General features: G+C 35.4%; 1 protein-coding gene across 1 annotated transcript in view; it reads right to left on the bottom strand.

Annotated features, from left to right (window-relative positions):
• The window catches only part of LOC311172967 (uncharacterized protein C9orf85), a gene marked incomplete at both ends in the record, with an annotated part of 42161 nt that overhangs the window by 3090 nt on the left and 11586 nt on the right, over positions 1-27485 (bottom strand). The window contains one exon of the mRNA XM_084236602.1: positions 13428-13534. Within this exon, the coding sequence (XP_084092728.1) occupies positions 13428-13534 (107 nt within the window). The remainder of the gene's footprint in view (positions 1-13427; positions 13535-27485) is intronic.

Raw genomic sequence — 27485 nt, 5'->3', positions numbered from 1 at the left:
CAACAAATGATGCTGAACAAGGGCTATCCATAAAATAAACAATAAATGAATCATAAACCCAAATATAAAGCCAATAATTGTAAAATATCTATGACTCTAGGCTAGGCAAAGATTTTTTAGCTGCAACAATAAAACCAATGTCAGGGAAGTAAGGAAATCTTCCCCTATCCTGTTGGGTTCTTCCTGGTGATTGCAGTCAAGCAATCAAACTAACAATGAATTTAGTTGTAACAGGAAACTAGTAGGAGACAAAAAATTATGAGGAGGAGAAAAAAAAGAAATTTAACTACATACACAAGAAGAGAAGAATCTACATAGATCTGGATACCAAAGACAATGAGGAAATGGGTGGGTTGCGGGGAGTATAGATCTTGAGCTAAGGATTGGGGTAGGGACTTGGGACTTGAGGACAGAAGAGATGGACTCACATGATAAGGAAAGGGTGATTCGTATGACAAATACCAGATGTTTTGTAATTACATATTTGCCCTGCCATGTAGATAGTTTTCCCTATAAAATGGTTATTTCTCATAAAATCGCTAATTCTAAGTATACCTTCAATTTTCATTCTTCTAAAGTAGTTAAGGGAGTACAATTTCTTGTGAGCTGCAGAGCCTAGACTGATTTCAGTTCGAAATAATCCACATGCTAAAGTGAGAATTTTGGGAAGGCTTGCTACAAACATTTGGGGACTGACCAATTAGACAGATCTTTACTAAAATAAAGTATCTCTTTACTTTGAAAAACAAATAAAGAAAATTAAAAACAAACAAGTCAGATGCTGGTGGAAAATATTTCTAAAACATGTATCAGAGACATTATTTGTACCCACTAAAGAACTTACAAAACTCAACAATAAGTAAACAAACCAATTAAAAAATATGAGCTAAAGAACAGAAACTTCACCAAAGAAGATTAAAAAAAAATACAAAAAGAGCACATGAAAAGATGCTTAGTATCACTGGTCACCAGAAAATTGCAAACTAAAATCACAATGAGATTCATTCAGTTACTTACTTAAGGCTAAAAAAAAAAGAACAAAATAAAACTAAAAGAAATAACCACCTGACAATCCTAATTGTTGATAAGGATGAAGAACATCTGGAACGCTCACACACTTTGAAAATCAGTTTGACAGTTTCTTATAAACATATTTTTAACATACAATCCAGCAATCTCACTGCTAAATATTTGCTCAAGAGAAACGAAAACATATGTTCACATAAAACCTTGTACATGAATGTTTATGGAAGTATAATTTGTAATCATCAAAGAATAGCAAAATCTAAATGTCTATCAACAGGTGAATGGATGATCTATCTGTGGCACATCCTTACAATAGAATACTACTCAGCAATATAAAATGGACCACACAACATAGGTGAACATTAAATTCTCTATGTCCATACTATCTAAAACAATCTACAGGATCAATGTAATATGTAATCCCTATCAAAACCCCAATGACTTTTTTCACAAAACTTGTTTGAAACTATAAAAGACCCTGAACAGACAGACAAATCTGAAGAACAAAACTGGAGGCATGGTGCTCCCTAATTTCAAATTATGTTACAATGATATAGATAAGGTACTGGCATAAAAACATGGAGGTGGCCTCCTGGGGCCAGGCACACAGAAACCCCTTGAATGCAGTGGTCAGAGGGCAATACCCCCTCTAGAGCAAGACTACCCAGTATGATGCCACACATATTACATAAAGGTAAAAATATAGGGAAAGAAAACATGAATGTTTGCCAGGGATTGGGAGTGGGGAGAGGAATGACTACAAAATGGCATGAAGGTTTTGGAGGAATGAAACTGTTCTATATGTTGATTGCACTGTTGGTCTCACAACCATATTTTGTTAAAAGTACATACTACCAAGAGTGATTTTCACTGCATATAAATTATACACTCACGAGACATAGTTGGGAAAAATCAATTAGAATTAAAAAGAAATTCAGGGCCTCCCCGGCGGTGCAGCAGGTTGGGCACAGTGGGCTGAGCGCAATGCTGTGAAGCTGCCCGCACCCTCTGCAGCGCCGGTTCGATTCCCGGCCAGCCAGGGCGATTCCCACATGGCGCGGCAGACCTCTCCTGTCTCGCCCGCTGCTCCCCTCAGCAGTGCTTTCGTCTGTCTGCCTTTTCTGCTCCCCGCTCTGTCTCTGATGAATCCTCTCACCCTCCCATGCCTCTGCTGTACTCCAGCTATTGTATAAATAAAAAACAAATATTTTTTAAAAAAGAATTGAAAAGAAATTCTTTGATATACAACCTAAGTGAAAATAATTATTAAATGCTTGCTCAATTACTTTGTATGTTTGTGTTTCATCTTTCAAAAAAGCTTTACTTAATTGCTCTGCAATAAAAGTTTATGCCATCAGAACATGTGCACACACCTAACAGATAAAGAACAGATAATGGTTTAATAATCCAAATGGATTAGGAAAATTTTAACAGTGTTTTATGGCTTCAATTTTTGTTTTAGCTTTTAAATAATTTTAAGGAAAGTATCCTGGCCAGGTTCATCTGAGGCTTTAAGCAAAAATAGAATGTGTTTTTATTTCTATGACTATGTTTGTTCATTCTGTGGATTTCTGGAGTAAACCAATCCTTAAGTTATTCAAATTGTTAGTTCAGGGACAAAATCATATTTATAAAACTGTTAATGTTAAAATTTACACGTGAAATAGGCTTTAAAATGGGAAACCTGGGGTCTCCAGGGTGGCACAAGGGGTTAAGCATTGCAGTATGAAGCAATCTGCAGCTTCTGAGCAAGTTTGATCCCCAGCCAGGGGGCCACCCACATGGCACAGCAGACCTCTCCTGTCTCGCCCACTGCTCCCCTCAGCAGTGTTATTTCAGTCAGTCTGCCTGTTCTGTTCCCCACTCTGTGTCTGGTGAATCTTCTCACTCCCCAGCATCTCTGACCTGTGCCCCAGCTCTTGTATGCATAAATAAATAAATCTTGGGGGAAAAAAAAGGGAAAACTTTAGGGCTCTCAAATCAAAATATCCCAGGTTCTACAGCCTCTGGCCCATCTAGTCTTCTAAACAGTTACTCTTCAAACTGGCTCAAACACCTGCACAACTTTTTAAAATGTAGATTTGAGATTCACCCATTATTTACATAGTCAGAAAAAACAAACTCTTAGAGAAATTCTCAAGCACACAATCATCTGAGGACTCCTTCCAGATCAAACACTGCTTTTGTTGGGGTGGGGGGGGGATCATAGTTCCTATTGCTGGTTGAGATAGTATTGACCAATTTGGAAAGAATTTGGAAAAGGGGAATTCTATGGCAAAAAGAATTATGCCCTTTTCAAATTTAAATTTATTCTGAAAATCAGGTTTTGTTAAGATAGTTGCCCCGTGGTCCCCTGGTGGCTGGGCTGCGAAGCTGCCCGCAGCCTCTGCAGTGCCAGTTCAATCCCTGGCCAAGGGCGAAGGTCCCACATGGCGCACAGACCTCTCCTGCAGCCCGCTGCTCCCCTCAGCAGCATACTTTGTCAGTCTGCCTGTTCTGCTCCCAGCTCTGGCTCTGGTGAATTCTCTCACCCTCCCTCACTTCTGACTGTACCCAGTGCTTGTATAAATAAATAAATAAATCTTTAAAAAAAGAAAAAAGATAGTTGCCCCATGACTATAAATGTATTTCTCATAAGAAAATAAAATACTAGATGTACATATAACATTTTTTAAATGTTTCCTTTTTATATATGTGAAATGTTTGTTAAAATGTAAATTTACAACATTTTAGTTTCTCTCTCACAAAAGTAGAAACTTTGTATTCTTTCTCTTTCAAACACTTAATCCAGGTTTTATGGCTTCACAGGGAGTAGAGTGAAAGGTTTTAAATGTAATAGAATTTCTGCATTTTTTTTCACCTCAATACTATATTTGTTTCATTAAAGAATCTTGATCTTAAGCATGAGAAGGATTTAGATATTTTGATGATAAGAGATATTCACTTCAATTGTCATGAAACCCCTAAGAATCTTGAAATATCTTTTAAAATAGATACAAATTTTTAAATCACTACTGAGTACTTTTTCTGATAAAATGCATGAGTGAAAAAGTTTAAAATCATCTAAATATAAATTTTACCCAATTTACTTATGAGTATTTTTTAATCCATTACCAACAGAACTTCAGAAATATTAAAATAATAATTTTTGTCTCTTTTCACTTCTCCAAGGAATGTCATTCCCAGAAACAATAAATCTTAACCATACATACAAAACCAATCATTTAAATGGAAATTGTGGCCAATTAAAACATAGTTCACTCCTATACGCTATGTTTACTGACAAAAGATTCAGTAGTAAACTTTACTATAATGTCACCTTTTGGCCTTTTTTTTTTTTTTTTACAATGAAAAAGACTAAAGGAAAGAGAGCTAATAAATGTTCACTACATAGTTAAGGATGAAAATCAGAGACAAAATTTGAAGTTTTTAATAGATCACTATGATAAATACTAGAAAATATTATTTTGGAAATAGTACAATGATTTGGGAAACGGGAGAACTACATTCTAGCTTTGACATGTCCTTGCCATAGAATCTTTGAAAGTCACCTTAAGCTCTGAGTCTAACTCTTTATAATGGGTATTAAAAGTGCTGGCAGCTTAACAAGAACAAAGACAATGGCACATGAGAGGTAGCAGAATATGCCACCCCCAAAATACACCTCTTTGCATAAGGATTACCTTGAGCTGTTTTGCTTTTTTTTTAAAAGAGACAGCAAACCCATAAAAGAAATATTTATAGTTATAAGGAAAATCTATATTTCTAAGGGTGTCTGTCTGCCCATCTGTACTGGGAAGAGGGAAATAACTAAATCTACAACTTCCTTATCAATGGAGAAAGCACAGACTTAAATGCGACTAACAACCATACACTGGTTTATTATGTTTTAGCTCATAACCTCCCATAACTGCCCTCAAACCAAACATCTTTTAGGGATTGTTTTCCTGGGTATCTCCCATGTATAAAGGAGGTAATCATGTTATAAATTTGTTTATTTTTCTCCTGTTAATTAATTTGTCTTATTACAGGGTGAGCAGAGGAGTAACTCAGCCAAGAAACTAGAAGAGTAAAGAGAAAATTATTTTTCCTTCCCTACACTGTAAATTGTACTAGTAATCATTGTATTTATAATTGTCATAGTTAAGTAACAAAAATAAGAAGGCCACAGACTTTTTGATAGCATCATTGTGATAGTAACATGACTTTTTAAAAAAAAAGATTTATTTATTTATGCATAGAAGTCCAGAGGTTCAGGAGTGAAAGGATTCACAAGAGTGGGGAGCAGAACAGACAGACCTACTGAAATACACTGCTGAGGGGAGCAGCAGGCAAGACGGGAGAGGCCTGCTGGGCCATGGAGGTTAGCTCCCTGGTCAGGGAGCCAAGTCAGGCCTCTGCAATGACAGCCTGATAGCACTGAGACTTAACCCCTAGGGACACCAGGGAGGCCCAGTAACATGACTTTTGATATTATCTATTTATATCAACATTTAAAAGACATTTATAACTCAGCAAACTAATATTTTCAAATGACCAGTACTAAAGAGTACATTTAGACTTAATGATATACGTTGTTTATATTTATATCATTTATTTATATATTAATATCATTAATTAAATAATTATTTTTAAAATGCCTCAGTTTTCAAATCCAATACAATAAATATCAACAGTGTAACTAATAAACCCAAACAAATCAAACTCTGTAGCGTTCTCAGTAAGTTTTAAAAGTGTAAAATATCCTGAGAATTAAACATTTGAGAAACTCTAGGCAATAAATACTGAGGAGAAAAGGACTGATCTTATTTTTTGTAGTATTTATCTTGTTTTACTCTGCCACAAATTTTCTGGCACTGCCCTTATTTCCTGTTACATGATTATACTTTAACTTTATCATAACTCAGCTGCCCTTGTAATACTCTCACATGTGATGATTAGGTCCTTTCTTAAACAGTGAACTATGATACTCCACCCTGGGTAGACAAGTAATAGAAACTCAACACTGACACAGTTCCATAAAGCCACGTTTCCTGCATTAGCTCTACGTTATCTGTGCTAACATAAAAGATTCTGAAAGCATACTAAGGGATTATAACATACACTATTTAGAAAATGTTTTTAAGAAACAATATCTTTAAATTCCAAAAAGTTTTCAGTACAGAAGTTAAAATTCACTTCAACCCTACATTACATTTTTCAAAATAAGTAAAGAAATTGTCCTACATCTTCTTATAGCACAGTTGATCTGACAAGAATAATTCTTGGGCCTCCCCGGTTGAGCGCTGGGTTGTGAAGCTCCCTGCAGCCTCTGCGGCGCCGGTTCGATCCCCGGCTGCTCCCCGGCCACCGGAGGAGGGTCCCACACGGCGCGCAGACCTCTCCTGCCGCCCGCTGCTCCCCTCAGCAGTGTACTTTGGTCCTTCTGCCTGCTCTGCACCCCGCTCTGGCTCTGGTGAATTCTCTCACCCTCCCACGCTTCTGACTGTACCCAGTGCATGTATAAACAAACAAACAAACAAACAAATAAAATACGTGCCTCTTTTTAAAAAAAAAAATGTTTAAAAAAAAAGAATAATTCTTAAAAGAGTACAAAATATTCACCTCTAACCAAGAGTAGTTTAGGAGAAAATATAAATTATTAAAAACTGTAAATAATTTTAAATCAAAGCATGCTGTATCAGTCAATATTAAGGTCAAAAAGTAGGCTTCATGTCCAAGGGAACTACTGACAAAAATGAAAACATCGGTATTATCTTTAAATAGTAAGGACCATGGTACAGATAAGAATTAAATCAGAGTAGAGAGTCAAAATATACTATAATACGACGTGAAGAACAACTTATGGCTGAAACTCCACTCCAGGACATCTTAATAATCATGAAACATAGAGACACAACTCTCCTATCACATTCAGAGCCTCAACCTATCGCGAGACATTCTGAAACTGAAAAGTATAACCAAAGAGCTCAAACTATATAGTTTATTCTCACACTGGTACACCTGAAGGGACTTTGTCCGTAACAATTCTTACTTTCATTTTGTAAGAGAAGAAAAAAAAAAACAAACCCACCTGATTAACCCATTTTTTAAGACTAAAAATCAAATGACTATATCTTGTTTTCTCTTCATCAAATGTATATTCAAAGCAAACAGAAAATCTCTGTGATAGGCAACAACGATTAACATTCATAGTTCACCAATATATAATGAAAAGAAAGAGAAACTGAAATGAGTGAACAAATAGCACTACTTCTGTTTTCGCCCTCAGTGTAAAACATGCCCCATCTCTATCCCCACCCCCACTTAAGCCTCCTGCTGCTAGAAACCTTGTTGCTGTTCTAACCAGCTTCTCCCTTCTCTACTACTATGGGAATATTAAAACTGCATTATTGGTGATTTTTTTTTTAAGTGATTCTGAGTCTTTTTTTTTTTTTTTTAAGTTTTTTTTATTTATTTATACAAGCACTGGGTACAGTCAGAAGCGCGGGAGGGTGAGAGAATTCACCAGAGCCAGAGCAGGAAATAGAACAGGCAGACTGACGAAATAACATTGCTGAGGGGAGCAGCGGGCGGCAGGAGAGGTCTGCGCATCATGCGGAACCCTCCTCCGTGGCCGGGGAGCAGCAGGGATTGAACCAGTGCCGCAGAGGCTGCGGGCAGCTTTGCAACCCAGCGCTCAACCGCTGCGCCACCGGGGAGGCCAATGATTTTTTTTTTTTTTTTTTTATAGAGGCATGCTTTATTTATTTGTTTGCTGGTTTGTTTGTTTGTTTTTGTTTATACATGCACTGGGTACAGTCAGAAGCGTGGGAGGGTGAGAGAATTCACCAGAGCCAGAGCGGGGAGCAGAGCAGGCAGAAGGACCGAAGTACACTGCTGAGGGGAGCAGCGGGCGGCAGGAGAGGTCTGCGCGCCATGTGGGACCCTCCTCTGGTGGCCGGGAAGCAGCCGGGGATCGAACCGGCGCCGCAGAGGCCGCGCGCAGTTTCGCAACCCAGCGCTCAACCGCTGCGCCACCGGGGAGGCCCGGCCAATGATTTTTTTAATAGCTAGGAAGAGATAAGAAGCAGACTAGAGATTTTAACACCAATGGGGATATTTGCCTACCATGTTGCAAATTCATAGAAAAAGGTTGTTTGCTTACCTGAACATAAGATACAAGTTTTCAGGTAACAAACTAGGCATTTCAGAACTTGGAAGTAAGGTACTTGTTCAGATAAAATAAAGAATAATAAGCAGGGCTATTTTATGTGGTACTCGTCTCAGCAATAGAGAACTTCCATAAACAAGACAGGGGACTTATGTAAAAATTAATATATTATTAAGCTCAGGTGAAGAAGGGAAAAGGAATCTTTGAATGAATAGCACAACACTGAGAAATCACTGTGGGAAAGTATGAAAACATGAGATCAATTTGCATTTGAATCTTAACTCCAACTGCTTTACTGTCTGATCTTGGGTGAAGACATTTAATCCTCTGAGACCAGAATAAAGAACCCATTTCATTTCTTGTCTTGCATTTCTAGAGGAAGGGGACAGTCCTTTAACCCCACATGTTTCTAGTACATGCAAATAAAGTAGCTGTCAAAAACAAGCTTGTGAAAATCCTACAGCAATGTCATCTCACTAATAGGAAAAGGAGAAAAATTGTCTTTTCTGTCATGTGCGAACACAATATGCTTTTTGCATCCCATGGATGAAACAGGTAAGTCTGAAGAGTTTAGAAGTCGATTCTTTTTCTTGGATCTAATGTTTAGTATTAGATCCCAGAGGCCATAGAAATTTGCTAAGGGTTTATCATTCATTTACAAGTCAAAGGAAAGAAAGAAAAGGCTTCAATTTCCCCAATAGTCTACATTATTACTTCATTTAAAAAAAAATTGTTCCTCTGATTTAAAATAATCTGTTTTTGCTTTGTTGTGTTTTGTATTGTTAGTATTTTTTTTACACTGATGTCTTATTTGGTTCCCCTGTAGTCCTGCTATAAGTGAAACCATCCGATATTTTTCTTTTTCCTTCTGGCTTATTTCACTGAGCATACTTCCTTCTAGCTCCATGCACATTGCTGTGAATGGCATGAGTTTATCTTTTCTGATTGCTGAATAATATTCCATTGTATATATCAGAGGGTGGGAGGGAGGAGCACAGGGTACTGTAGTGATGATGCATGGGTGCACTGGTGAAGGAAATGCTATGGGGACTATACTTGAGGGGGTGAGGGGAAGCAAATACTGTTTAAAAATGAACAATGATGTAAAAAACTTTAAAAAATTATAATATAAAAAAAGTTACTTAATAAATAGCCCTTTTTCATCCTACATTATTTGTGGCGAAAGACAGATAGGCAAATGATACAATATTCAACATTTTTACCCAGGACATTAATCAGGGCATTAGAATGAATCTTTAAGGGCCTCCCCGGTGGTGCAGCGGTTGAGCACTGGGTTGCAAAGCTGCCCGCAGCCTCTGCAGCATCAGTTCGATCCCTGGCCACGGGGTGAGGGTCCCACATGGCGTGCAGACCTCTCCTGCCGCCCGCTGCTCCCCTCAGCAGTGTACTTCGTCACTCTGCCTGTTCTGCTCTCTGCTCTGGCTCTGGTGAATTCTCTCACCCTCCCGTGCTTCTGACTGTACCCAGTGCTTGTATAAATAAATAAATAAATAAATAAATAAATAAATAAATAAATAAATCTTTAAAAGTAACATTTGGTGTCAAAGCAAACTTCTTATAAAAAGTCCTAGTAAGGGACAAATTTAATTCATAATCAACTAGCTTAAACAAAATATTTAATATGTCAAACTAACCTATGCTACCATCAGCATCTTTCCTTAATGGGTTTAGATCCCTTACAATGTTTGGACTTCATATGCAGAAAAAACAATGTGGATCTTGGTGAGTTATACTGTCTACAACACTCTTAGTACTGGATTAGAGTTTGAAAGCTGGGCTTTCCAAAATGACTAATAGGACACATGTTCAGGATAATCTGAAATTCATGATGCGTTAGGCCAAGGAACTCACCTCATAAGTAAAATGTTCAAACATTTGTTTTGACTAGTAGTTTCTTAATCTCACATGAGTTGTCATTTGTTTCATATTAACTTGAGCTACTTTATTCCTAAAGACCTTCCTTCAATATTCATTATTTGTACAGTATTATATTTCTTTCATTTTGCATTCATTATGAACATTTTTTACACATGAAGATATCTTATGGTGAACCCCATATAATTCAGGGAGATGTAGAACAGCAATTCCTGAGGTCTACTTTAGCTCTTATCTCCCTGACCCAACTGAGCTCTCTAAAGCCTCTGGGTCACTATACTATGCCCCAAGGTAGTTAGTGGTAAATTGACAATGACCTCCCTGACCCCAAGGACTTCAGTGACTTATACAAAACAGGACAGACTTGCTGATCTTCGGTTCCTTATGTCCACATTCTTAAAGGTTGCTGTGTTTTAAGTTTTCTGGAACTAAATATAAGATGTATTATTAACACTGTTTCCTCTTACTTCTGATTAAACAAAAGTGCTTTCTTTCTTCTGAAGAAAATATTTGTTCTCCTAGGATTTAAAGTACACAAATTCTTGTAGAACCATAATTATATTAAGACCATAAGCAAAGAAAATTTGTTCAATAAATGGTGCTGGGAAAACTGGGTTGCTACATGCAAGAAAACGAAGCTTGACTACTACCACACACCATGCACAAAAACCAACTCAAAATGGACTAAAGAACTAGACATAAGACCTGAAACCATTAAATACATAGAAGGAAATATAGGCGAAACACTACATGACATACACCTCAGCAACATCATTAAAGACTCATCACCCAAAGCAATGATAGCGAAAACAAAGATGAACAGCTGGGACTACATAAAATTAAAGAGCTTCTGCACAGCAAAAGAGACAGTAACCAAAATAAAGAGACACCCCACCGATTGGGAGAAAATTTTAGCACACAACACTAATGATAAAGGACTGATCACAAAAATCTACAAAGAGCTGATGAGACTCAACAAAAACAAAGTAAATAAACCAGTCAAAAAATGGGCAAAAGAGCTAAAAAGGAACTTCTCCAAAAAGGAAATGCAAATGGCCAACAGGCATATAAAAAAATGTTCAGCATCAGTTGTAATCAGGGAACTGCAAATCAAAACTACAATGAGATACCATCTTACACCAGTGAGAATGGCACATATTAAAAAAACTAGCAACAACAAATGTTGGCAAGGATGTAGAGAAAAAGGAACTCTCCTGCACTGCTGGTGGGAGTGCAAAATGGTCCAACCACTATGGAAAGCTGTGCGGAAATTCCTCAACCTGCTAAAGATGGAGCTTCCATATGATCCAGCAATTCTACTCCTAGGTATTTACCCAAAGGACACAGAATCCTTAATTCAAAAGGGCACCTGCACCCCTATGTTTATAGCAGCACTGTTTACAATAGCTAAGCTATGGAAACAACCCAGATGCCCAAAAATAGATGACTGAATCAAGAAGATGTGGTACATATGCACAAGGGAGTATTACTCAGCAATCAAAAACTCATGCAATTTTGCAGCAACATGGATGGCTCTGGAAGGGATCATGCTCAGTGAAATAAGCCAGAAAGAAAAAGAAAAATACCAGATGGTCTCACTCATAGCACGAATTTAGAAAACCTAAATAAGGGACCAGGAAAAAGACTAATTATAATAAAGTAAATATCAAAATCAACAAGCAACTGTAAACCAGAGACACACTAAGGTGGGGTGGAGGGAAGGGGGAGAGATTAGGATCAAAATAAGGGGTGGGGGAGAGGAATTGTACAGGGAATATAACCAAGATGAAAAGGCATACATTGTGCAAAAATGAAAAATGATGTAAAAAATACACAAAATTAAATTTTTAAAAAAGACCATAAGCAATATACAAAGAGGGAAAATCAAGGAATTGTCTAAAGTAAGTTCAGAAATTATACACCAAATCATAACATCCAAAAAAATTATAACTGATATAATCATAGCATTCCAAAGGATAATAATTGATATAATCTTTATAGAGGGGCACATTCATAATGAAGATAAACATAAGATGTGGCGTATATTAGCTAAGAGATTTAGAGATTAAAATGCAAGTAACGGTTAAGGCAGGAAATCTTTTAAAAGAATTTTAAAATCTGCTATAAGACTAATAGTAAAACTCTATAACTATTTAGATATTTATTAAGATAATTTGAAATTTTTTAGGAAACAGTGTTATCAAAAGAAAAATGGAGATTGGTGATGAAATCTCAAAATACCTTTATAGAAAGATGTGTTGAAAATATTCACAAAACTACCAATCTTATATTAGGAATATTAGCTAAAACTATAAAGTTTATAGAATAACCAGCATCTAATTTCTATGACAGAAAGTACAGTTAATTCAGTCATGGAAATCTAGCCCTGGATATCTCAAATAAACAAATTATCCCATAGCTGGGGTTACCAATTCATAAAAAGGCTGATATAATTTTTCAATAAAGTAATGGCAAGAATTATACTTCATATTTAGTATTTAGGTTGATGTTCCAAATTTTAAGTAAAATTTCCTCCAATAAAGGGAGAACATATTTATGGAAGATGTCACAACTAAACAGCTAGAAGAAAATCAAAGCATCAATGAATAAATGTTTTCTAAATAGCTATAATATAGGATACCAAATAAAAACTCAATGTAAAAAATACTATCACATATAAGAATGCTAATTTTTATACTCATCGATAAAATAATCATTTTTCTCTTCTAGGAAGCAATGATCTCCAATATGGACCTTTCTCAGTTAACCTAAAGGATATAATGGCACAGCAACAGGCTGTATATCAAGCAGGTGAAAGAGAATCCCAGAATTACAAAAGAAGGGTGAGGGACAGAGATGAAGAACAAAATCAAGCATCTTTCCTTTTGGACTCAAATCTTCATAGAAATGAAATTATAAATTATCAATCTAACGATTTATGTATTCTATTCAATGAAAGCCATTTCAGTAGACTTCACGCGTTGAATTGAGGTCATATCTCTTTAAGACCCCTTTGGAAGAGATAATCCAGAATGAATATAGTCACCTCATGAGTGGAAGACAAAATTTTGCAAAACAAACTTTGTCTCCTCTGCCCTAACCCTAATCTCTATAAAAATGGTACATTATTTGTTCATGGCAGAATGGGGTAGGGAATGATGGATCTAGTTTTTCAATCTATTTGCCTTCTCAAACCATGATTCAGCATGTCAAATGAAATTTTACTTGGAAGAACAGAATTTTTTTCTTTATCTCAATGTTTGTCTGGACACAATTTTGCAAAATGGGGAATGAAATAATAAACTATAAATCATATATTACTGGTGAAAGGTAATTGAGTAAATAAACTTACCATTTTTTAGGCTGTGATAATGGTTTGTATTTGCTATATTTCACACGCCATTCAAGAACTTCTTTGCAGTGCTGACATACTCCATCATGAAGTTTTGCATTCATTTTCTTAAAAAGAGAAAGACAAATGGAAAAAGGCACATGAGAAACAGAAGTTTTTAAAAAAATATTAATAACTTTAATAGGCATAATGGGTAGAGGACATTCTAATTTTTCTTTGCTTCCTTTTTTTAATTTCTAAAGGGGAGAAAGAAAAGCATCACAAAAGATGCAGATTCTTTAGAAGGTTATGTGATACTGAATTTAAAAGCACAATGTTTAGAGATCATTTGAAAGAAGAAAAAACTTTTGAACAGAACTTGATATTCTTTAAAGTTCTAAACAAGAAGGTAAAATAATTTCACAAAATATTTATTCAAAGAGAAAATATTTCAAAGGTATTTCCAAAACCCATAAATTAAACTGACTACATTACACTTGAGTTTAACTGTGGTGTAAAACATTCAGCTACTTGTGAATTGTATATGAGTATTCTTTGCTTCCTGACCTAGATGGAGAGTCCCTGGGAAAATAAGTCCTGTGTACCACTATATTCTCTTACTATGGCCAGAATAAAGGAAATCTGTTCTACATACTAAACTACTCTTCTCAACCTTGGTACTTAGTTCTCATGTTCAGTATTCTAAGAAAAACTCAGAACTAAAGCTCACAACTCACCACTTGTTCTCACTGCCCTCTGTTGCCTAGAATATCATAGAAAAGCCTCACTTATATTTTCCTAACAACAAAAGAGGGAACGACTTGATGATTACAATATGAATGTGATATAAACTTTCTAATTAGAATATTCTTAGAATGCAGAACAGTTCTTTATCTGCAATTTTATTATATATAACACACTCTGTTAACTAGGAAGAATTATTTGGTTTTTTATGTCTCTGTATCCAATTTCTGACCAGTTCATCTTGATTTACAAAGCCCTGCATAGTTTGAAAACTGGTTTCTTTAGGGTGGATCTACAATAGAACAAAACAGGTCTTTGTGGGAACTTGCCCTGTGAGTGATGTGTGAAGCAGTATAAATGGAGATGTTGTACAGAGTTCACATGACTAACAGCCACTACTACAAAATTAAACTTGATTTCCATATATTAAGAAATGAATGAGTAAAAATGAGAATCAATAGTACTTTCACTTTAAAACAGTTACAGAAAAACAGAAAACTGTGCACCTTGTTTTACCGTATTTTGGCACATGAGAAAAAGTGAATTCCAGACATATGAGCAATGAAAGCTAAATTCTGGTTCTAGGAACCATACAGCCTGAGGCAAAGGAGATGGCAATCTTACCTCACTCACACCTATTTTTACAATTAACCCTGTTTTGGCAATTAATTTCAGCATCTCCCTTACGGCAGAAGACCACAGGTTACTAAGGTTATGAATTAAGCATGTTGAAATATAAAATCAAAACTTTGATAAATACAAAAGTGTTTAAAGATCATTTCATTTAACAAGATAGTTTTCAGGTCATTAAAGGAAAAAACAATAATCAGTGGAAGATTCCACTGAACTTTGGAATCTTAGCCATAGAAGAAAACTTTATATATCCAGTAAATATTTTTGTTTTGAAAGTTAAAATAAATCTAAGGTATATCAAAACACATTCCTACTTCATACAGATATAATGTCTTTGCTATCACTAATTCTTACATCATATCTTAGGAGTGCTATCCCTGCTTTAAACATTCTATTGTCAGATCGTGCGGTTTTGGTAATATAATCAGGGTAATTCCAAAAAGAAGATGGGTAAGGACTTCAATTTCCAAGAAGGCCAAAAGAGCAAATTATAATGAGAACATCCATGTCAATATGCTGATGCTGAAAATATTTTATAAATTACAGTGTTAACAGAAGGAAGTGCTACTGTGAGAAAAAAGGAGTATCACTCAAAAGCAATTTATGCAATCTCTCATTAGACTTATTTTGCACATCAATTTTTTTAAAGAAATCTGAAAGGTAAAAACAAAGGTCTATTTTACTTCCCTTCATTGATTGAAAAAAAAGCAGAATTAACAAATGAAATAAGTTTTCAAGGAAAATGGCAATTCTAATTGCTTCTGAAAATTCATTTCCATGAAATGGCCTAGTTCTTTTCCCTACATTAACCCTCCCCTCAAAATAAGTTTTCTGACACTAATATAGCTACAATAGTGCCACTTCAGGAAATGGGACTTTTAAATATCTTATTCAATTACATTTAAAAGAACATATATTTGAATTATCTAGTAAAACGCCCTTACTCTAAATTTGTCTAGAAGGATCTCTGGATTTGGGAGCAAGAACTTATATGACTAATAATGATAATGTGAAAGTCAGGTTGTGACTTTTAAATCACAAAGCATATTGTAAAATAAATCAGAAAAATAGATGAGGAAATCAGAAAAGGGGCAATGAAGCTAAGTGGAGAGAATTTCAAAGTCAGGAGTGCAGCTGGGAAGTTCATTTGCTAGAAATAAATGAGACTTGAACTTTCTATCTGGCACACAGTAAAATGTAAGCGCCTCTCTACCTGATGCAATGTCTGTAACATGCCAGAGATCCAGTTTCCCAGAAGCAGTATTATACAAACCCAAAATTTCATCGTTCCCAAAAAGAACACGTGGTATATAATAAGCAATGCTCTCAAAAATATCCTTACAATACAAAGTATTTCACAGGGCTGTTTTCTACCCTGGTTCTCACAATACACTGGTTTTATGTACTACTAAAACCCAGTTTGGTAAAATTCTTTTTGGTGCTGCAACATAAGTACAGAAGCCTGACATTCACAGGGTCTATAGGAATGCAGAACATATCATAAGACCATCTTCAACAAATACTATTTTTCTCAACTGAACTTTACAAACTCTCTCATCTATTATGAAAAATTTCAAACAACCAGGTCTTGTATGCACAAAGAAATAAATCTCTAAAATAATTTTCAAAACATGTAAAAAATTTAACATGATAATACCAATGCACAGCCATATACACACTTATTTGGAATTAAAACTTCACCAATGCTTTTTGTGTGTATATTTAAAATAACTTGCAGAAATCAACAGAGCAGTTTAATCATGTATATCCTAGAAATATTTTCTTCTACTTAACAATACCATCACACCTAAAGAAAATAAAAAATAACTCCCTACTATTATTGAATATAGCCAGTCTAAACTGAAATTTGCTCAAATGCTTCCAAAGTTCTTTTTGGAACTCTCCTCCCCATTCCCCACATGAGGATTAACTCAGTAGCCAAGTACTATTTGATTATCTGTCTTTTGATCCAGAAGGGTCTGTCTTTTATCATTACACATTTCACTAATGTTTTTGAAAATAGCAGCAAAGTTGTCTCAGAAAACATCCCACCCCTTAATGGATTTGTCTCATTTACTTGTGGTGTAATTTATCTTTATTAATACATAGCTGTATTGCTTATATTGTCTGTAATGTGCAAGTTGGGTTTAAAAATATTGATTTGATCCAGGTTTAATATCCTTTGAAAATAGTTCATATGTGTTGCTGCACACTTCATATTATCCAAGACAGCAGACACAAAATGTCCAGTTCTCGCCACATCAGTGATGCAAGATTTGTCTGCTTATTTAAACAAGGTGGTGACTGCCAGATTTCTTCAAATTATAAAGATTAGTAATAATCTGGGGGTCATGTCTCATGTCAATAGGTTGTTCCACAACATTTCACTTCATGATTTTAACATCCATTCAAGATCTTGTGCCTGAATCCATCATTTTAAAATGCTGTCGTTCTCTCTATTCAATGCATTAAATTTTTTAAAAAGGTTGCCAGGTATAATAATAAAAAGGTTTGAGGTATAATATATATACAGTAAAATTCACTCATTTTAGGTAAATAGTTCTATGCATCAGACAACCATCACTCTAAAAAGTCCCTCATGTCTCTCTGTTGTCAATTTCCTCTTCCCCATTCCCTCCACAAGCAACACTGATTTTTAAAAAATATACTATAACTCTGCCTTTTCCAGACATATAAATGGAGTAATAAATTATATATAATTTGAGTTCATTCCTTTTTATTCTCTTGTATAGATTTACCATAATATTAATTTATTCACTGTATGAAGGACATTCAAAGTGCTTTCTAGTTTGGGGTGCTGAAAAATACTTGCTTGTGGTTTTTGAGTGGATAGATATTATTTCTTTTGGGTTAATGTCTAAGAATGGTATTGTTGAGTTATATGGTGATTTAATGCTAACAATCTTTCAAAGTAGTTGTACCATTTTGCACTCCCACTAGTCATGCATAACGATCCAGTTTTCCACGTCCTTTCCAGTGCTTGAAATTGTAAATATTTTTCTTTTTTTGACATTTGAATAGGTATGTAGCATCATGTCATTATAGTTCTATTTTGCATCTCCATATTTTTGATGTTAAACATCTTTTTGTGTGCTTACTACTGTTCATTTTCTTTAGTGAAGTGTCTATTAAATTATTTTACCCACTTTTTTTTTAACTGGGCTGTTTATTATTAAGATGTGAGAATTCTGTACAGATTCTAGACATTAGGCCTTTATTGATATGAGCTTTGCAAACATATTTTTCCAGTCTATGCTTTTATTTTCATTATCAACATTATTTTTCTTTTGTTGTTTTAAATTGAGGTAACATTGGCGTACCACATTGTATATGATTTAGAGGTATAGATTCACACTTCTTCAAATGTATGTTATCACACAATCCCTACCACCACCAAGGCAGCCATAATCTCCACCATAGTCCATTGGGCTCCCTCTCCCCTGTGATTCCCATCCTCACCTTCCGGTAGCTTCAATTATAGTTATATTTCTAAGGTTTGTTTTGGTTTAGTTTAGTGTGTTCTTTTGCTTTGTTTCTCTATATCCCACATGAGTGAAATCATCTGGTATTTGTTTTTCTCTTTCTTAACAGTATTTTTCTAAGATTAGATCTTTGTATTCTCAATGAAGGCCAACTTAACATTTTTTTCTTTTTATGAACCATGCTTCTTGTGCCAAATCTAAGAGGCTTTGAAGAATCATGAAGTTTTTCACCTTCTGGAAATTCAGATATTTTAGGCCATTTAATGTTATATTTTAAGTTAATTTTTGTACATGGTCAAAACACTGGTAAAAGTTCTTTACAAACTATACACTGAAGGATAGTCAAGATGTCCAGAACAAGCCTACCCAAGACCTATCACTTTGGTATGTGGATCACTTCAAGCTAAAGGTCCTGTGGGCTCACAAGAAACTTACCATTTACCTAATGATCTAAAGAATAAAAAGTAGGGGTACCATCTAGAATTAGGATTTTAACCTTTTTATTGGAGAAACCTAGTTATATATCCAGGCAAACAACTAAAATACAGAGCACTTGGTCTTCATCATGAGACACTCTCTCATCATGTGAGAGTCCTCCTTTCTCTGCCAAGCTTTAGATCCTTATTCCATTCCTTAGCTGAAGATATACATGCTCATTTTCCCCCATTAACTTCAGAATTCACATTCATGTACATTCTCCATACACATGTAAATAAATCCGGGTTTTTCTTCTTCTCATCTGTATGATGTAAATTTGATTGTTGGATGACTAGCTTGAAAAGAACCCAAATGGGTAGGGAAATTTCCTCTCAGCCCTAACACATATGGATGACCAAGTGCAATACCACTGAATTGGTCAAAAATTAAGTATCCTTGGGTTTATTTCTGGACTCAATATCCTAACAAATTAATCAATGTATCTATTTATAAGTATGTGAAAAAGGAGTAGACTTTATATCTCTTCAAAGAACACTAGAATATTAAAAATCTTATAAAGTAAGTTCAATCCATATTTTTATTTTTTAATTTTTTTTATTTTTTACATCCTTGTTCATTTTTAAACAGTATTTGCCTCCCCCCACCCCCTCAGGTGTAGTCCCCATAGTTTCCTTCCCCAATGCACCCGTGCACCATCACCACAGTCCCCTGTGCTCCTCCCTCCCTCCCTCTGATCCCTCTCCTTCCTCCTCCCCTGCAGTATGTCTCTGATTTATAATTGTCCGTTTTTGCTTTGTTGTGTTTTGTACTGTTATTTTTTTTTTCACTGATATCTTATTTGGTTCCCCTATATTCCTGCTATAAGCGAAACCATCCAATATTTTTCTTTTTTCTTCTGACTTATTTCACTGAGCGTAATTCCTTCTAGCTCCATCCACGTTGCTGCGAATGGCCTATCCTTCTTGATCCAGTCATCTATTTTTGGGCATTTGGGTTGTTTCCAGGTTTTACCTATTGTAAATAGTGCTGCAATAAACATAGGGGTACAGGTGTTCTTTTGAATCAATATGTTTGTGTCCTTTGGGTAGATCCCTAGTAGTAGAATTGCCGGGTTGTATGGTAGCTCTATTTTTAGTAGACTGAGGAACCTCCAGACAGCTTTCCATAGTGGTTGGACCAGTCTGCACTCCCATCAACAATGCAGGAGAGGGCCTCCCGGGTGGCGCAGCGGTTGAGCGCTGGGTTGGGGTTGCGAAGTTGCCCGCGGCCTCTGCGGCGCCGGTTCGATCCCCGGCTGCTCCCGGGCCACGGGAGGAGGAGGGTCCCACAAGGCGCGCAGACCTCCCCTGCAGCCTGCTGCTCCCCTCAGCAGTGTACTTTGGTCCTTCTGCCTGTTCTGCTCCCTGCTCTGGTGAATTCTCTCACCCTCCCGCGCTTCTGACTGTACCCAGTGCGTGTATAAACAACAACAACAAAAAAAACCACAAACAAATAAATAAATAAATAAAACATGCCTCTATTAAAAAAAAAAAAATGCAGGAGAGTTCCTTTTCACCACATCCTTGCCAATATCAAATCCCTATTTTTTTTTTATAGAGGCATGTTTTTTTTTTAATTTATTTATTTGTTTGTTTGTTTGTTTTGTTTATACATGCACTGGGTACAGTCAGAAGCGCGGGAGGGTGAGAGAATTCACCAGAGCCAGAGCGGGGAGCAGAGCAGGCAGGACTGAAGTACACTGCTGAGGGGAGCAGCGGGCGGCAGGAGAGGTTTGCACACCATGTGGGACCCTCCTCCGGTGGCCGGGGAGCAGCCGGGGATTGAACCTGCGCCGCAGAGGCCGTGGGCAGCTTCGCAACCCAGTGCTCTACCGCTGCACCACCTGGGAGGCCCCAAATCCCTATTTTTAAATGTTTAAAAGAACATTTATATGTTGAGAACATTTTTGTTGTCACAAATTCAATAAAAATTTATCCTAACTAGATGGAGGTTAATTTCTTGTAGCTATAGCTAGCCTTTGGTTTGCTCATACAGAATATTGTTAGGAATCAACTTTATAAGTGAATAGATAGGGTAGGAGAAAGAACAGAGTTCCAACTTCACACAGAAATCTCTTCAGCATCTGTCTAGTCTATAAATTTTGTTCATCTCTCTACTGCTTAATTTCATAATTAGTTCTTTGCCTTTAATACTTTTTTTCCACTGTGTATTAACGCTGGTATGCTACGTTGTATGATTTTCTTATAAGAATTACTTTTGTAGATAAAAAATAACTTTATTGAACAATTTTATAGATTTAAAACAATATGAATATTTACATCTAAATGTTCACATTATCAAATTTTTATAGAAATACAGATAAAAGAAAATCACTCAGAAATTCTACTCTTTCCAGCATTTCAAACATGCATATTTGTATTACATTAAAACATCAGACACTTCTAAAGAACTTGGAAATTCTCATCACACTATATTTACCCATAACAAGTCTGATCCTATTTCAGCAAAGGTCTAAAAAATAACAGGAATTTTTAGCAAATATAAAGACTCATAGTAAATAAGAATTGCCCCTTTCTTGACTCAAATACATAAATATTAGATATTGTAACAAATGTTTCCTAATATTTTCTATAAAAAATTGCTTTTATTTTTTATCCTGGCAGTTAAAAATGTTTAAAGAACAGAAGACATTGCCATTCTCCTCTTAAAAAGATAATTAAAGAATATTCTTAGTAAAATCAAGTTAGTATCTCATTAACTATATAGATAGAATACCACTATTATATGATTCAGGATATCAATACTGAGTTCTACTCATGTAAAACTTTTAAACATACAAACTCTTTTTTAATGTGATGAGAAGTAATAGTCTAAATGTTACTCAGAACTACCTTATTTGGATAAGTTACGGAGTCTTACTATTTTTATGTATTTTATTTCACAAAATGAGTTAGTCTTATAAATAGCCTAGAAATATTTTTGAAGTGAGTTCTAGCAGTGAAACTGGTTTTATTGTCATTTAAGGAAAATATAAATCCAAAGCTACCATAGGTTTACTTGTTTTTAGAGCACTATCTTAATTCAATGTAGCTAATCAGAGATTTGATATCAACATTTAGAAAGATTTTTCACAAAAATATTCAGCCCAAGTCTTCTTAAAGCAAAATATTATCCAAGTTTTCTAAAATAACTGATATACAAAAAGAAATATTTGAGTTACCAATATTTAATTTTTTAATGCATATTAATTAGAAGATATTTAAGGCATGGTCAGGTATATATCTACCGCAAGCTAAAATAATACTTCCCTCCTCCAATTCATCGCTCATTCACTCGATATTCATAAGTCCTTAAAACACTAATACCAAACTGAGATATGTAAAAATATACACTAGAAATATTCAAAATGTTCCTCTTGTTCAATATACTTACAACATAAGCTTTTTCTAGTCAAGAAATAACATTTGATTTCCCTTCCCACTTATTTTGTAACTGCTGGAATCTTTAACAAATGACATCTGCGAAAATAAACAATTGCATTTTCATCCAAAGACTGAATATAAAATGAGTTCTGGTCATCCCAAACAGAGGACTATTCTTTCAATTAGAGGGTAGAGCTATTGTCAGTTGCAATTATACAGAGAGGTTTATGTACAAACTATCTAAACTACCTACTGATTTATTTCAGCAGCGAAGCCAAGTACCCATATTTTCAATGCAAATAAGACATAAATGGAGCCAAACATTCCTACAGACAGAAACACGCTGCTGCAGTACCTTCTTCTGGCAGTAGAAAAACCAGCTAATTCCTTTTTCTCCCAACGTATATTTCACTCATTTATTTCTAAGAAAAAAATTAAAATAATTTGGTGCTATGGATTTTAACAAGCAAATATTGCTGAAGGATTCTAACAACCAAAAACACTGCTCTGATAAATCAAGCACATCCTTAAAAGTTAGCATTAGTAGGTACAAAGAGATTGTAATATGAAAATTTTTAAATTCTTTTCATGTTGTTCTAAAAGACGCAATTCAGAAGAGCATGTTATGAATATTAAAAAATATTTTTATGGAAGGACTCACAATGCAATGTGAACACACAAGCAATAATCTCCTGTTAAGGGAAACTTTACCTTAGAACAACTAAAACATGGGCACTGAGTATTTTAAGATAATATGCTTTCAATCATCTTTTGGGCATCTTCATTTTTAGTAAATAAATAATTCAAGAACGACCTCTCTAAATAGAAACAAATAGCTTTAAAGTCAAAGCAGTTCTATGGGAAAAAAGCTTTTTTCTTCCTCAAAATTTTGACATAAATGGTCAAAATGTCAATGGTTTTTCCTAGGAATAATGGTATCTTTCCTACAAAGACTCACCTTACAGAGTAAGACTGTACCCCTAACTCTTTTTGTTCCATTTCAAGATCCTTTGCTAATAGCTCTTCCTCTGTTTACTCCTTTAAAATACCTATTGCCCCTTATCTATCTAGTCATCCCTTTCTATCTTTTCCTCCAATGAAGCCCCTCCCTCCCCTCCTCTTTAACCTCGGTGCCTACTCAATGTCCCTTTCTTTTCACAATGTTTATTCCTGGTCAACTAAACCTCCAACTACAGACTCAGCAATGAGCTCAATGAAGATAACATCCAAAACTATGTCCCCAGACCTGATGTCTATGTGGGAGTCCTGATGTCTCAGATTGCATGCGGGTTATCCATTTTCTTCTTCATGGAAAGCATTAAAACATGTCAATGAAATTGCAATCACTAAGCAATAAAATTCATTCCTCCATCTTTGAAAAGTCTTCTTGTAGGCTCAGGTACAAAACCTCAGGTCCCCTTTGGTTTCTTCCTCTCCTTTTACCAAACTAACCAAATGTGTTTTTCCACAATGTCCCCAAGTTTGTCTTCTACTTTATATCCCTACACATCTGTAGATCAGGTTCTAATTTCTGATCTGTATTACGTAGCACCCCAAATGGAAGATGGATCTCAGAGTAAAGAGGATAGAGAAAGACCAAACTGCCAACAGTTTTAACTGACATCTGTCCCTATGTCTATTCAGATCAGAAACTTACTTTCCTTAAAGTACTCCTAAAACTGATATTCAGACCTTTCCACAGCTTGAACCCTGCTGTTGTTTATGATCCTATCACCTGTTTTTCCTCCCTAGTCATCCCCTAAGGAAGCAATTCTGGTAGTACAGAAACTGTTCTTCTCCCCCCCACCATCTTTGCTGTACCTACAATGCCATCTTCTTTTGCTCTGTATTTGCATGTTGAAGTTTAATTCTTCACTTAAAATCCAGCTTTGCTTTCTAAGCAATCCACCAAAATTTTTACAGTACTTCCCATCTTATTCAATTCAGAATATATATAGAAGAATACCTACTGTGGCCAGGCATAGATTATGTATTAGGGATTATGGTATTAAGAAAAGTTTAAAAAGAAAGAGGTAAGATCTTCACTCTTGAGGTAGTTAAACATGCAAATAAAGGGACAGCTTTGGCAGTGTATAAATTATGATGACAGAGATAAACAAAGGACATTCTGGGATCATCCTCTACCTAACGAAATCCATGTGCTAGTGCACAGGGAAGGCCTCATGAAGGCATGAGAAAATACTTTTGGGAAACTACACAAGCAGTTAGAAACAGAAGGATGTGAGGGGAATGGGAGGAATGAGCGAAATTATAAGAGAACTTATTTGTCAAAGTAAAAAGTTTAGACTCAAAGAGGAAAGAGACTTGACTGGATAAGACTCTAAGCAGCAATTAGAACAATTTTCTAGAGCAAGAGAGCTCAGACAGGTGAGCTGTACAATAATAACCTCTGGCCCTCCTACCTTCCCAAGATAGATTCAAATGTGCAAACTGTGAGGGTATTATCCTTCGAAAGTGAGTCATGTAAACTACAGTATCAAATACAGGGGAAGGTAATTACTAAAGTAGCTCATGTATGGTTTGAGGACTAACCAAGTTAGAATCACCTGAGAGCCTTGCTAAAAATGATGATTCCGGGACTCAATCCCGAGATCTACAGATTGAGAATTTCTGGCAACTGGGATTCTGCATTATATAAGCTTTCTGGATGATTCTTAAAACTGTTTAAGAACCAATGCCCTAACAGCTGAAGGAAGTTGACATTTCTAGATATGTTCCTTATCTCATGTTGGCGACTAGGAGTATCACTACTGAGGCTATATACTTTTCTTAAGACACAAAGTTATAATAATTAAAATACTATCATTTAGCATAGGTGAGAAAGATTATAACAATAAATGATTTACATTGTACTTTCTACTTACAAATCAATATTCAGTTAATTATATTGTTTCTTCACTACCACCTTGGAGGTATAAACAGTATTCCTGTTTTACATGTGAAGAAGCAAATCCAAACAGGCTTAATAGTCTACTTGCAATTACCTATCTATCAAATAATACAACCAGGGCTCAAAGCCATGCTTTAGATTCCAAATTCCATATTCTGCCCCACTTTCTCACACTGCCCCTCTTTTAGATACTAAATCTCAGTCTGATAATCTGATCTTCACCACTGAGAACCTCCTTTCTCTGGGAAGATGCGTACTGACTTCCAATCAAGTGACTTAAACAAGTCTCTGAAAAAGAGCATTACAACTAGATTGATTACATAACTAGAATATGCCAACTGAAGAAAATAAAAGGAAAAGTTGTGTTAGAGATATGTCAACAATTCAGATGATTTATTACTCAAGGAGCTTTTCCAAAATTTTATATCAAGATAGCTACCTAAAATATTTGTCCTAGAGCCTGTCTAAAATTTCTTAATTCAGAAACTGTACAGTTGAGACTGGTACAGCACTGCACAGAAGCCATCTGTTTTCTACTCTGACTTCCTAATGGTCAGGAAAAAAAGAATTTGTATCAGTAGTTTCTGGTGCTTATTCCTATTCCCAGAATTGAAGCCAAATCTAAATACATTGAAAGCTGGGAAATTATTCCTTCTTCTTCACTCTTCCTGCTTTAGTTACTACAAGATCACATGTCAGACCAAATCCCAGTTTGCTAAGGAATCTAAAGATAGGAACATGCCAGGAAATCTGGGTAATTTCTAGATCAGTGATTCTCAACCTTTGTTTTTCTGCCTCTACTTTTGACATAACCATGTTACTCTTATCAAATACAGAAAATTGTCTTAATTAACAGGAAAGTTATGAGTATTTTAGAGAAAGTCAGGGATTAGAATTCTGATACATCCTCTCTCAACAAAAGATGTACATATCAAAATTAAAGAAGGTAAAGCCAAATACAGGTGCTTCTGTCTTTTCAAGAGATGGTATACCGTACTTATTTAACTTCCGGCTTGACTGTTAATAGTTCCTGGTCAATGTTCTTTTGCTTAGTCAAGTCCTTGAGTGATTCCACATGCATGGGACATGTCTGTACTTTGTTCAGATGTCTAGACAAAAACATACCTAAGACTTAATGAAGAGTTATTTCATTTACAAGGTTTATTAGAAAACAGATCTTTTGGGGTTTTGTTTTTAAAATAACAGCAAGCTAAATAGTTTTTACATAGAAGATGGTTATCATAATCTATAAACCATATGACCAGCTCTTTATAAAAATTCTCCCTTGCTATTTTTAGAACATTCTTGTGGCTAGGGGCAGGCATAATTATCTTCATTTTGTAGATGAGAAACCTGAGGCTCAGAGAATTAAGAGATTTGCTTGAGGTCACACAATTAATCAGGAGCTGCAGAGGAAGAACCCATAAAAAGATGTCTTTTAGTTTAGGGCATTCTATTAAAATTAAAAGTAGAAAGTGTTGCCCCATGGTTTTCAAAATATTAAAATGAAAAAAAAAACCACATAATTTCTTAGAGTACACTTTTCAATGTGTAGTGTATTTTGACACAAATTCTAACACTGGTATACTAATTGTTTTGCAAATAGGGCCAAACTTGTTGGCTTGTTCCTAAGGCAACCTTGCAGTATTAGTATTTGTTTAAAAGGCACCAAACAAATTCCAAAGTTAGAAAAATTCATTGGGGAAAGAAAATATTATCTTTACTAAGCAGTGCCCTAAGAGAAGAGACTAACCTTTCTATCATGTTCTCCACAGATTTTCAGTATACCAAGTCCTAAACAATAAGGGGTAACTAAATGGTAAGCCATATGGGCCAACTATGTATAATTCAATTGGAATGCAAAAACCCTACTCAAGCAGCAACTGTGTAGTGTCATGAGGCAACACACATGTTTTTATAAGTACTCATTAAAAGTCAGTCACAATTTGAGAACTTGTCCAACCAGTATGGTATGCCCCAAGTTAGTGATCTTAAGAGAGACAAACACTGACCAACCATTGTTTATGTGTGTTAAACAAACAAGAATGACATTCATTTCCTCCTAATAGCATATTTTAAAAATATAGATTTAACTCTTTCAAACATAGTAATTGGTAATATCCTCAAACCAATTGATTTTATCTTTTAAAATAAATCAACATTATAAGTCATTTACTTGGGAGCAATTATCCGGGATACTATATTGAAGCTAGTTTATTAGTTCAAAGATAGTTTCCTTGTTCTGGTCATATTAATATGTTAAAAGACTAACCTATATATGCTAACAATTCATTCAGGAATGAAGTCATATTAGGAAAAAATAGATTTGTGCCATGAATTGTTTAGTTTAAAGCTTAGTATTCACTGGGATTTAACCTAACTGCGGTTGATGGCTTTTTCTCAATCTTAAAAAATATATATATATATA

This window comes from Talpa europaea (genome assembly GCF_964194135.1).
Source record: "Talpa europaea genome assembly, chromosome: 7".
NCBI lineage: Eukaryota > Metazoa > Chordata > Mammalia > Eulipotyphla > Talpidae > Talpa > Talpa europaea.
This window is presented reverse-complemented; position numbering and strand designations above follow the sequence as displayed.